Source organism: Urocampus carinirostris, chromosome 2 (assembly GCF_059441175.1).
Source record: "Urocampus carinirostris isolate Australia breed hairy pipefish chromosome 2, RoL_Ucar_1.0, whole genome shotgun sequence".
Lineage (NCBI taxonomy): Eukaryota > Metazoa > Chordata > Actinopteri > Syngnathiformes > Syngnathidae > Urocampus > Urocampus carinirostris.
In genome coordinates this window covers 26661998-26674885 of record NC_142350.1, presented here as the reverse complement: position 1 = coordinate 26674885, position 12888 = coordinate 26661998, and the positions used below count along the sequence as shown (strand labels likewise).

Genomic DNA, 12888 nt, shown 5'->3' with positions numbered 1-12888 from the left:
AATAGGGCGACTATCCTCCAGGCATTCTAAATTGAAACATTGCTACCTTTCAACTTCAATGCAGAAGCTCTGCATGCAATTCTGAAATGGATTGCACTATCAACAATGCACAGTGGTAGGCCATCAGGGACTGCGAGGCCTTCTCTGGTGGCCAAGAAAAATGTCTGATCGCGCTTAGGTTATCACTTCTTCATGGATTTTTAAATGAAATAAATTTGGCTTTTTGGTCATTTAATGTCATCGTATCGTGCCTTGTGTTCAGCGGGGACAGATTAGGGAGGGCGCTTTGTGTTGCGTGGGTGTGAGTGTGTGTGCGCGCAGCCGTGACAGCCTGGTGTATGGGGTCAGTCAAACCGTGGGTGGGCGCTGCTTCTGTAAACAAACTTGGGAAGCATAGGAACCGCTAGCCGTTAGCCGCTTGTTTCATTGAAAATAAATTCATCAATTAAATCGGACTGAAACAAAAGTCAAAAGATAGCAACGAATTTATGATCACCTGCAGGTGCTGCATGGATTATTATCGGGTTCCAGAAGCGACTCGGGCGGCGTCTGGGAAAAGACACGAGTGATGCTGCTTATGCTAACGGCTAGCTTAGCCACAGCTACGGACCCTGTATCTTGCCAAACCTAGGTCCATTAGCCATGAAATGGATGACCTGCATCAACAACTTGCGGAAAACCGTTACATTCGGGACCATCTTATTTTAATCATCACTGACTTTGCTCAATTCAAGGACACCCGATGCTAGCGCGCAATTAACCATCTGCTCTCTAAATTGTTTTTTTACACTGAAAGGAGAAGCCCACAAATTTATTTTCGTCATTCATTTAACTGCTATTATGAGTTGTGTGTTATTAATTGTAGATTTATAATGGTTTTTTTTTTGTTCCAGTCACATACACTCTGTTGGTAATGATGTCCTTTTAAAGTAAGTTTAACTCTTGGGGGCATTCATGAAGGTGGACTTTTTTCAAGTGTTTCTGGTTCTCATTAACTCTGTAAATGTATTTTGTCCATGACTGCTTATTCACTTATTCCAAATTGTCTTTCAGCTTCTTTTCATTCTTTCGCCCCCTGGTTACGCTGCTCCCAGATGTGTGCTTTCATTTTAAGGCAATTAAACAATCACATTTCAACCATTACTTCTTGCCAGGCTCAGAAATCTGCCTGCAGGCCTTCCTGAGGTATAACATAGGGTCAATGAAACTTGGTTTAGCCAATCAGAAATTGAGATGGCAACATAAAGGCCTTCTCACATGCATATGGAAACATCAGTTCATGCACCCAAGTCTAAAATGGATTCTACTAATTTACATTACTCTACAGGGGACTTTTAACTCATTTAAACTTTTAACTTTTTTATACCAAGCAACTTTAATGTTGAACATCTGATAAAACACAACAAAATGTGAATTAAAAATATTGACTTTTCAGTGCAACAACAAAAAACAAAAACAAATACAAAACTTTACATTTGTTGTGTGAAACAAAGTATCCCTGAAAAATAGAGGAAACATGAATAGAAATATTTACAGATCTACAAAAAGATAAAATACAAAACAATGTTAACTCTTTTTATACCTAACAAGTTTTAAGTCAACAACATGAACTCTCTGAAAAAAACTGCATATTGACCAATCACTGGAGAAAAGAAAAAGCGTCTCGAATGAACCGGCTCTTGTTTGGTGGGGAGTCGGCTCATGGAACCGGTTCGTTTGCAAACAGCACCCCACTACAGGCCATCACTGAAGGCCTCAGTGTGAAATGCACAGCCCACCACTGACAGTGTAGTAGTATGGAACAGCCAACAGCAATTTCATTTGCTTATAAAAGTCAACAGAATATTTTGTATGCAGGGTTCGTACACCCATTTACTTTTTTCCAGTACCATAAAAAGAAGAAATACAGCACCTGTCAGAATAACATTTTTATTGTTGTTGACTACAATCACTAAAATAACCATATAAAAAGACAGAAGTGTATTTTTGCATTCCATACTTTTTATCTTGTTCCACGGAAAAGGAAAATTGTATAATATCTATTTTGGTGTCTTGTGTGTTTTTCAGGGATTCTGTGTTGCTGGACTTTAAAGTGACTTATAGTAGATAACAACTTGAAAGTTTAAATGAAGTAAGAGTTCACAGTAGATGGCTATCATAATGCACAAGAATAACACATATTTTTAAATTGTTTTCTAAATATTTTGGTGCATAATGTTTTATTATTAATAATAATATATCATTGAAACAAAACCCAAAGATATCAGAGGAGCCTAGCCCAAAAAGCCAGGTATCTAAAAAGAGCTGGAATTCCCATCACTAGTCTTATGTACCTGTCCTTTTGAGAGTTATCGGTAGGGGGCGGTGACGCTTTAAGGAAAAGCCACCAAAGTAGACCGGTTGGTGTCGTTATAAGCTTTCTTCCATTATCTGATCCGGTTATCCTCAGTGGGGTCACGGGGGTGCTGGAACCCCTCCCAGCTGACTAAGGGCAGTGGCAGGGGACACCCTAACTGGTTGCCAGCCAGTCGCAGGGCACACAGGGACAGACAATTCGCTCGCTCGTTCACATCTAGGGACAATTTGGACCGGCCAATGAACTTGACATGCATGTTTTTGGATAGTGGGATGAAACAAAAATGCCTGGCGGAAACCCATGCAAACACAGGGAGAACATGCAAACTTCGCACAGGAAGGCTGGTAGATGGATTTGAGCCCATAATCTCAGAACTGTACCACGGACGCCCTAAACACTCAGCTGCCATTTCCCATTTGTAAGCAGACTTGTTTCATTTTTCTTTTCATTCAATGCGCGGTCTATTGAGTCAGATGGCCGGGAAACAAGTCAACGGCAACAATTGTAAGCATTTACAAGAACTAAACCCAAAATTCCAGCACTTTTCAAACAATTAAAACACAACATGAATATAACGCATTATCAAGGGTTTCAAGCACCCATACAATCTCTGTGTAAGTGAAACACTACATAAAAATACACTTCTTTTAGATTTCAATAATAAGGGTCTTAGTCTTACTCACCTCGTGTTGAAAATGAATGTCATTCCATGTGTTGTTGTCAAATTTGTAACCAGCGGTCAGCAGAGTGAACACGTAATGAGTTGCAAAGCAATAGGTACGAAGATATTTGGCTGACACCCACTTCTTTTGCGCCTTCAGCTAAAAGCGACAAAAAAATGAATTAGTGGAGAGCAAAGTTATCTCTAAGCTTCCACGAGTCTGGGGAATCACACAAAATTCCTTGAGTATCACTTGGAACAACGGTGAGCAACACTGATCCCAAGTGTTTCAAACAAAGCATCATCGAACATGTTCAAAACCTGAGATCGAATCAAGTTATCGTACTTGCACGAGCACAAAATCTCGGCTTTACTTCTAATATTAGATACAGTAGCTGAGGGACACCATGAGGCTGCTTAAGGGCGAAGTGTGGGTGTGTGAAGAAAGCTAGGTTCACACTAAGGAGCTTAATGCTCAATTCCGATTTTTGGGTGAAATACGATGTTTTTGCGAGATCGTCCACATTTCCAAATAATTGCGACTCGTATGTGATCTCCTGTGACTTCTATGCGTCTCCTGTACGAACACCACAAGTCTTCCGGTTGTGCAGAAGAGGACACGTGATGTCACACGCAATGTGTCCATTGTTTGCGAAAGTACTCATAAATGCCAGAGCTGGGTAGTAACGGAGTAAATGTAAATACATTTACTTGAGTACGTTTTGGGAGATTTTGTACTTGTAGGAGTATTTTTAAATCCCTATACTTTTACTTGAGTAGGTTTGTGAAGAAAAAAAACAGCACTTTTACTCCGGTACATTAGGCAACATTGAAGCTGTTAGTTAAATCCCCTTCAGGTAAGTACGCGTCTGTCTGTCTTCGCTAAGGCGCATTCATTTTGACGCAGATCTCTGCCAGGCTCTGCCATCTTCAACGGCCTCGTCACGTGACCCTATTCAACTTCAGCGGGGGAAAACTTGTTATTGGATAAAACTGATCGAAAATATTGCTTAGCAATGCCTACTATGAAAAGACAGAAGAGGAGAATGTCCCTTAGCCTCACATCAAAAGCATGTTCCCCTTAAAAAGGGTGCAATATGCAATGTCTCCTTTGTTCATGGTTTAGCTTGTTGTACTGCTTGCCCAGCCTGTTACGGTAAGTATTGGGGCTTTAAATGTGATACTTGGTGCTACATGTGCCTAATTTATTGATTTGATTTATACTGTTTTCATTTTTTTGTTTATTAAAACACTTGATTTTACGTTGATTATTTCAATCTACTTTTAAATTAAATGTATTTTTTTTGCTAATTTGATGGACTGTTATCATTTGATGATCTGATTGGTTGTTTTAAAACAATCAATAAATACGACGTGGCTCCCGTTACTCAGTACTTTTTTACTTTTACTCAATTAAGTATTTGGATGACTCCTTTTACTTCGACTTGAGTAATATTATTCTGAGGTAACAGTACTTTTACTTGAGTAAAACTTTTGGCTACTCTACCCACCTCTGAAGAATGCTACCGCTGGAGCGTATCTTGCAATTTGAAAGTTATTGTGCTTCCAGATGGTGGACAGACATGTCCCCCCCAAATATGAATTCAAACCAAAATCTCACTTTCCCTTCATTAAATGCTTTCCCTGTTTTCGTCCGCCATGGTGTGTTGCTTTCTTCATTAGGCGGAAGAACATGGAGACCGAGCAGCCGCGAGAGAATTTAAGATTAATGAATCAATGGTTCGCAAGTTTAGGAAGCTGAAAAACTCCGACAAGATTTTATCCGTGTATTTTGCTTTGTAATCAATACCTAAATAAACACCAGCCAAACTCATGTTTAAATAAGCACACTTGTATGCCATGTTGCTGTAAGGCAGCCGCGCCCTATCGAGCGGTGCGCCCTGTGTAGTGTTAAAAAAAAAAAATACAGCCAGCCGTGGAGTCTGCGCGTTTTTAACAAAGTGTGCCCTATGGTCCTGAAAATACAGTACATCTTGCTGAGTTTCAGGCAATGGTGAATTATTTTTTCACATATAAATGATTTGGCTGATGTACTTCCGGAATGGTTGCTTGGGCCACAAACGCCAGTTGATTTTGACACAACGTGGCTGAAATCGCTAAATATAGCTCATGTAATGTTTGTTTAATTGAGAGCAGGGGTCTCAAACACAACCGAGTTGGGGGATGCTGGGTTCTGGGTGAGGTAGGGCTGTTCTTAAAGAGACAGTGATTCATATTTGCCTACTAGATGTTGCTGAAATGCAAAGTGCAACCAAAAATGAGCCCAACAAAGACTACAAACCACGGAGACTGAAAGTAAGCAAGAATGACCCATTTTCTTCCAATTTTTACCAAGACTTTCGCAAAGAAAGAAAAAAAATGAAAACATTGTTGTTGGTTTTTAAAGGAATAAAAATAGGGAGGAAGAAAAAGAGTCAGAACAAGAAAACAGGAATAAAAAGAAAAGTACAGGAAAAGGAAGCAAAAAATGAAAGTAGATAAAAGAAAAGAAAGGAAGTAACAAGAAGAAAGACAAACAAAAAAAGGCATTTTTTTTAAATTATTTTTTTGTTTGTTTTTCCATCCTTTTTTCTCTTTGATTTCCTTTTCTTTACCATGATCTTTTTTCAATTATTATTACAAGTAGTAAGGTGGGTTTTTGTCACAATGAGTCTCTGTGTTTTGTATTCTTCCGCTGTGCTTTTAGACAGAATACAGCGATATCCAGTGGGCCAATAATCCACCCCGTCCCTTTGACTCTCACATTTAGGTAGGGGCCTAAAACTATCATCCTCGAGTCTGAGATCCCTAATTTAGAGCGCTTCGCAAAATTCCTCGTTCAGTGTATTCCTGCTTACCTCGTTCCAAGATGTGTTACACAGCTGATTGATGGAATTATAGAACTCATCATACTCTGACGGTCTGATCGTGTTGGTTGCTTCTGACATCAACAAAGCTCGAGCCACGTAAAAATAGCCTGCGTAGGCCTTAAAGCCACAACAAAGGATAAAATGTGTTATTCTAGATATTGAATGTATATGTCAGGGTTCCCCCAAGGTCTTAAAGACTCGAAAAAGTCTTAAATTCAGACAAGGTCTCAAATTTTGACTATGACACTTAAATTTAAATCTTAAACGTCTCTGTTGTTCCCTGTCTTATCTGTGTGATAGAGATAAGAACTACATCTTAAGTTAACTAACACAAGTATGGAACGGAAGTTATTTTTCATTTTCTCCGACTTTATTGATCTCTGACCAATATGTCAGACGGAAAATCCGGATTTACGCGTTTTCCAAAAGGCAGCATTACATTAAAGCTTTACATACAGTCAGTCTCTAAACCGCTGTTGTTGTTGCATTATGTTTGGGACGGGAAAATGAAGGTTTAATCCAGGGGTGTCCAAACTTCAGAAAGCGGGCCCGTTCTGGTAAGATGAAAATGTGTGAGGGCCGACACTTCAGCAAGGCATTCATTGAACATTTATTCATTCGTTCATTTACTGCACCGCTTATCCTCAGTAGGGTCACGGGGGTGCTGAAGCCCATCCCAGCTGTCTCCGGGCAGTGGGCAAGGGACACCCTGAACTGCTTGTCAGCCAGTCGCAGGGCACACAGACACACAACTCACTCGCTCATTCACACCTAGGGACAATTCGGACTGGGCAATTAACCTAACATGTATGTTTTTGGAATGTGGGAGGAAACCGGAGTGCCCGGAAGAAACCCACGCAAGCACGGGGAGAACATGCAAACCCCACACAGGAGGTTCAATCTCATGACCTCAGAACTGTGCCGCACACGTGCTAACCATTACGCTGCCGTGGTGCCGCGCATTCTTTGAATAGTCTTTAATAAATTTAAATCACCTAGTGAAATACTGATTTATTTATTTTTGGGTACAAATGTATTTTGTCCTGCAGTCAACATTACTGTTGGGCAACATATTATTAATTTTATGACAGAGGCCACAGGCCAATAAAAATGTGATCGTGGGCCGTAACTGGCCCCCGGGCCAGACTTTGGTATAGCTCGTTGTGGTCGGGTGATTTCAAGTATAACCGGCTTCAGAATACGTGCGAGATCGATTGGTCTTCAATTTCATTGGATTTGGTCTTGAAAAGGCCTTAAAAAGTCTTGCATTTGAACGGAAAAATCCTGCGGGAACCCTGGTTTGTGTGTGTCTGTGTCATTACCATAAATTCCCCAGAAACTGGTGGTTGCTCAACCCCATTGAATGAACAGTGAGCCGAAGAACAAGAGACCAAATCGAAAATGGATTTAACTATCCTCTCACATTGTTCTGATTTGCCAGATCCCACCATGAAGTATTCTTGATCTGAACTGTAATCCTTAGGTTTCTTTGTGCACTCCGTGTCATAAATAGCTGAAGCCGGAATGGTTACGTTTAGGCCTTTGGGGTAGCAGGGGTTGGTGATGTAGGCAGCGTCCGATGATTCCTGCATTGAAAAGAAACATGAAATATTACTCTAGTGTAAGAATAGTCCAAGTACAGTCCAGTTTAAAATGTATGTTAAAAAGGCCCAGAGTCCCACACCCAAAAAAAAAAAAAATATTCAACATGTATTACTGTGTTATGACATGACATGGGTGGCTGCCAACCCGCTTACATGGGGCATTGCAATTAAAAAAAAAAATGAAAGAGCCATAAATGAAATAGGAAGACAAGATGATAAGGTACCCAGATCACAATTTTAATTTTTATCATGGGACTGCTTGCACCAGCAGTATCACTAACAGTCTTGAAATTCAAGGCAATCGCATCATACTCTTCCGTATACCTGTACTTCTTACGCTATTGCAAATATAATGGAACTCCTGTGCAGTGAATCAAAACACCGTAATTATTAGAGAATAAGGTTGTATTTTTTTAATCTGTCAGGCAGGACGAAAGGAAGACTGAGATCACTTGCGCTCGTTTTTTGGTTTTTATTGGAAGGAAGGAATGACAAGGTGGGATTCTTCGATCCGTTGGTTGACGGATTGTCAAGACTTGACAGGCGGGTAAAGGCTTGGCGGTAATGGTCGCGGACAGGCGTAGTCGTCGTGTTGTTGGTTGGGGCTGGAGAAGAAGGGCGTCATTGTGTTCGGAAAATGGTTCAGGAGTCAGACGGGCAGGGCAGATTTACAGAAACGGGTCGGCAACGGAGATCAATCAGAAGAGAACAGGGAGCAGGCAAAGAGTCAGAGGTACGGGCTTACTGAGCTGAAGGCAACAGGTAGCAAGAGTACAATCGAACAAAGTGTTACCGGAAGCTGGGGATTTAAATATACAGGGTGCGCCAATCAGCTGTCCTGGCTGTTGGCGCCAAATCCTGAACACAGGTGTTCCCGATCCGGGTGATTGTGACATAACCCAAAAATTACTCAAATTCTAGGTGCGTGGTACAAAAAAGGCTTGGGGTGACATGCATAAATGTATTAGTATATTATTTGCGCAATGATTTACCTGTCAAAGATATTTCTGACCACGATCACAAAACATTAAACTTTATCTGTTGCGCCTAAATCCTGAAAAAAAAACGAGAGGTTAATTGTTCCGCCCGGCTCATTGTCGTGACTTGCTTTCAAACACTGCTCTAAACCTGGATTTGGTCAAAAGTCTAGATGATATATTTGATCCTCATCTGTCGTTTCAGTTTACATGTAAAAATATTACTAGAATAGCTTTCCTCCAACTTTGTAATATTGCGTAGATTCGCCCGATGCTGTCGAAAGGAAATGCTAAAATTTAATTTAATGTGTTTATTAACTATCAACTGTAACATATTGCTCTCTGGTCTCCTGATGTTATACATTGAAAGTTTGCAGCCGGTTCAAAATGCGGCATTGAGACTTTTGACTCAGATAAAAAAGTTAGACTATACAGACGCTCCCCTACTTATTCGAATTACGAAGAACGTTATATACGAAAAAAAAATTCGGGATGTCAAATAATATCCGGACATTGCTGTAGGTTAGATTTTGTATCGTGTGCACCTTTTTAGAGTAGAGGACAGTACTGTAGTGCTTCTTTTCACCACTACCGGCGTGTGGCGCTGTGAGAGGTCACCCAGCATCCGCCCCGAGGAAAAAATCCGCTTCCTTTTCCTAGTTCCTGTGTAAACATTCTATACTGTATCTCCATTCTCTCCCTCTCTCTGTTTCTCTTTTTCTCTTTCGTTGTTCCTCTTTGTCTCTTTCTACCTTCTTTTGCTCACACTTCCCTTTTTCCTTTTCTCTCTCTTTTCTCTCTTTCTCTCTCTCTTGCTTTCCCCTTCTCTCTTTCTCCCCTTCTCTCTTTCTCTCGCTTTCTTTGCCCCTCTCTCACGATTTCTCTTTTTATCTCCTTTGTTTCTTACTCCCTCTCTCCATCTCTCTTCTCTCTCTCTCTCTCTCTCTTTTCCCCTTTCTCCCTTTCTTTCTCCCACCCTCTCCCGAGAGAATATTCGTTTTATCACGTGGCCCCCGAGTTAAAATGAGTTTGACACCCCTGTTCTAGAGGATGGGACTCCCTTTGTGCCTAATGTTATGTTGTGGATGACCAAAAAAAGCTTCCCTTTGTGTCTAACAGAAAGTAATTCAAACTGATCAATTCTGACCCCAATTTTGAGGTGCACATGCCAGGTCATACTATATGTTACCTGCGCCAACATCCTCACACTTGTATGAGCGATTACCAGTTGTTAGAAGCAAAATCGTGCTCAAATTGGGTGCTGGAATTGACAGAGTGTAGAAAAAGATAATCTTTGTTGATTCTGATTTACTAGCTTTACATCTGCACTTGAAATACAATGTATGTTTTTACAGTATGGTTATGCATATTGTTGGCCAGCCAATAAGCTCACCATATTTTGTTTCCCTTTTAGTTGTTTCCAATGCAATTCAAACAGCTTTCTGCATTTAGGTTTTATGTATAAATAAACAGATATAATATCTCTCTGGTGCACTAAACTAGACCACTTAAAAACTGCAAGCAGCACTCAGAGGCTATAAAAACAATGCAACGTCAACGCCAAATTTTAACGACCTAGCTTTTGGATTGATTTGTTGCAATGTAGTGATGGGAATCCCGGTTCTTTTTCAGGGAACAGGCACTTCCGGGCTCGGCTCACTAAAATGAGCCAGCTCTTTCGGATCCCAATCGATATGTTACCAATAATAATGAAACATAATATACGAAATGCATCAATGATTATTTTAAAACGTTATTATACAAATATAGGGATCTCCAACATGGTGCCGCGGGCAACGGAGTGCCCACTTAGGATAGTTGAGTTGCCCGCGGACCTGTCGTGAAAATAGCTGACCAGTGCTGGGTCATTGTGATTTTTGACTAATATGATTTATTTTTGTATTTGTTGTCTGTGTCTATTTAACCCTATTTCTAATTAACCTGGTAATAACATAGTAACAACATAGTAATAACATGATAAACTGTTATTTTAGAAATTCTAACAAATAAATTCCAGTTCATGGGCCTCAAGGACAAAAACAATTTGTCCAAGTATTGATAATTAATTTCAAGCAATTAATTAGGTGATAGTATTGGTAATCTATGTCGCAAAAGATTTAAAGATTAATGAATGGATAGAACGCAAGTGTAGGAAGCTGAAAAACAAACCCCGGTAAGTTTTTATCGGTACGTTTTACTTTGTAATCAATACTTAAATAACCCCAACCAAATTCAGTTTTAGGCACCCGCTGTAGTTTTAAACACACATACTTGTATAATTGTCTGAAGGCGCCTGCGCCTTATCTGCAGTGCGCCCTGTTTATGCGGTAAATACAGAAATAGAACCAGCCACGGAGACTGCGCCTTTAAACACGGTGCGCCCTATGGTCGTGAAAACACCATACTTTCTTTCTTCAATGCTTCACATACATTGTCAATCTTGACAAAATGATCACCCCAACTGCAAAGATGTATATACCTGAATGACTTTATCCAGGACTTTTTTCTCAGCTTCGTTCTTGCCATAGCAGAGAAAACTGTGGGTGTAAACATTGTAAGAGGTGCCATACAGCTTGATATGCATGTAGTCAGGTCCCCTGAACTCTTCCGGAACTACAAAGGCAATTTGTGTTGATGCACCGCCGAGATCCATTGAGCCCACCGTTTTTGATGTCTGCGGATGAATATATGTGTTCCATAGACTTTTCTGCAAAGAAAAAGTAAAAGTTTTTTAGTGAAAATGCAAAGTGTGGCTCCATTTTGGATTTTGGATTTTTCACCCAAAGTTCCATAAAAGCAGATGTTTTTTTTTAAATTGGGATATTTCGAAATACAACAAAACCGCCAAACGCACTTTCCAGACAAAAGCTTATTCTTCAGCGCATTATAGTTCTGTGGCACTTGATGATTTGATAACATCAATGAAATGATAATAATGCCAGAGCCTGTGTTACAAATCATCATACAGTGGTACCTCTACTTATGAATTTAATCCATTCTGGGAGTAGCTTTGTAAACTGATACATTTGTAAGTACGGACGTCTTTTTAATTCAAATGCACTAATCTGTTCCAAGCCCTGCCAAAGTATGATACATATATTTTTGTAATCATGAAAGAGCATCAGAACATATAACAAAAAAAAATAGATTACCACGCAATAAACATAAACGAGAGGCACATAATGTAAAAATTAAGGAAAATATATATATATTAATTAACCGTTTAACTGATCTCTTTTTTTACTGGAGTGATCTCCATTCAAGCCCCAATGTTGTGGAATGCTCTGGCCCCTGAGAATCGATCTGCAACCTCAACTGTTTAAATCCAGGCTTAAAACACACTTCTATTCTATAGTTGATGAATAACCTATATTTTATGATGACAATATCTGTGTATTATTTGTTATTGCAACATTTGTTGCAGCCTGGTCATCCTGGAAGGGGAATTACCTCATGTGCGGTCCCTTCTCAAGGTTTCTTCATTTTTCTCATGTTGAGATTTTTGAGTTTTTCCTTGTCATCATGTAGGTTTCAGATTAGGGGATGGTGTAATAATCGTCTGTAGTTTGCTAAAATCTGTGGTCTGGCCAGCCATTTGAGACTCCTTGTAATTAAGGGCTATACAAATAAACATGACTTGACTTGGTCCTCAGCAATGTTTTTGTCTCGCGTTTCTTGAAAAACTGATCCAATGACGCTGCTTTGCTGGCTTCTGACAATCCTTCAAAAATGCGCGAGGCAGACGTCATCATAACGAGCGCTAGCCCGACATGTCAACACTTTTTCTGGGAGATTCCTTTCCGATAATTCTGAGACTTCATGGAACTTTCGCCAAAATGTCTTTCATTTGGGCTGATGGAATAATGGCTGTATTCTCCTCCTTGTCGTCTCTGAACTCCTTCTGCACGGCGGTGTGTGTTTTCATACCTTTCTATTATCTCTTAATTTGTTTCGATAGCCAGAAAAGGTCTATTCCTCTTCCTTTTTCGTAGTCCACTTTTTTGCATGTTTTTTTGTAGGGTCCATTGTGAATGATTACTCTTCGTAGTGGTACCATACAGTAGACCGTTTATTGAGCAGGAAGGGGACGTGAAGCGCATGCCAGGATTTATATTTACGCATTGGTTGCCAGGTAGAACTGTGGGCATAGCATGGCAACGCGTACTGTACTGTGTTTTTGACTGTGTATCCAGAAATGCCTTTGTAACAAGAGGCAATATTTTCCTGTTCAGGTACGTAGTAACTTGAAAACCTTTGTATGTAGGGCCATTTGTAAGTCGAGGTACCACTGTAAATACCACTTAAATTTGTCACCCTTTCTCCCAGGGAAAAAGATGGGTAAAGTCAATTTGACCTTTTGCAACAAGGAGTAGTATGACCCCTGAAGAGTCAAAAAAAAGTTCAAAGAATGGATTGTAAA

At 40.0% G+C, this 12888-nt stretch overlaps 1 protein-coding gene across 1 annotated transcript in view; it reads right to left on the bottom strand.

Moving 5' to 3' along the window:
- entpd3 (ectonucleoside triphosphate diphosphohydrolase 3) overlaps positions 1 to 12888 on the bottom strand; it is a 40666-nt gene that overhangs the window by 6511 nt on the left and 21267 nt on the right. Inside the window, exons 6-9 of the mRNA XM_088327884.1 lie at positions 10948 to 11175; positions 7210 to 7473; positions 5876 to 6004; positions 3040 to 3177 (exon numbers count right to left, since the gene is read on the bottom strand). Of these exons, the coding sequence (XP_088184010.1) occupies positions 3040 to 3177; positions 5876 to 6004; positions 7210 to 7473; positions 10948 to 11175 (759 nt within the window). The remainder of the gene's footprint in view (positions 1 to 3039; positions 3178 to 5875; positions 6005 to 7209; positions 7474 to 10947; positions 11176 to 12888) is intronic.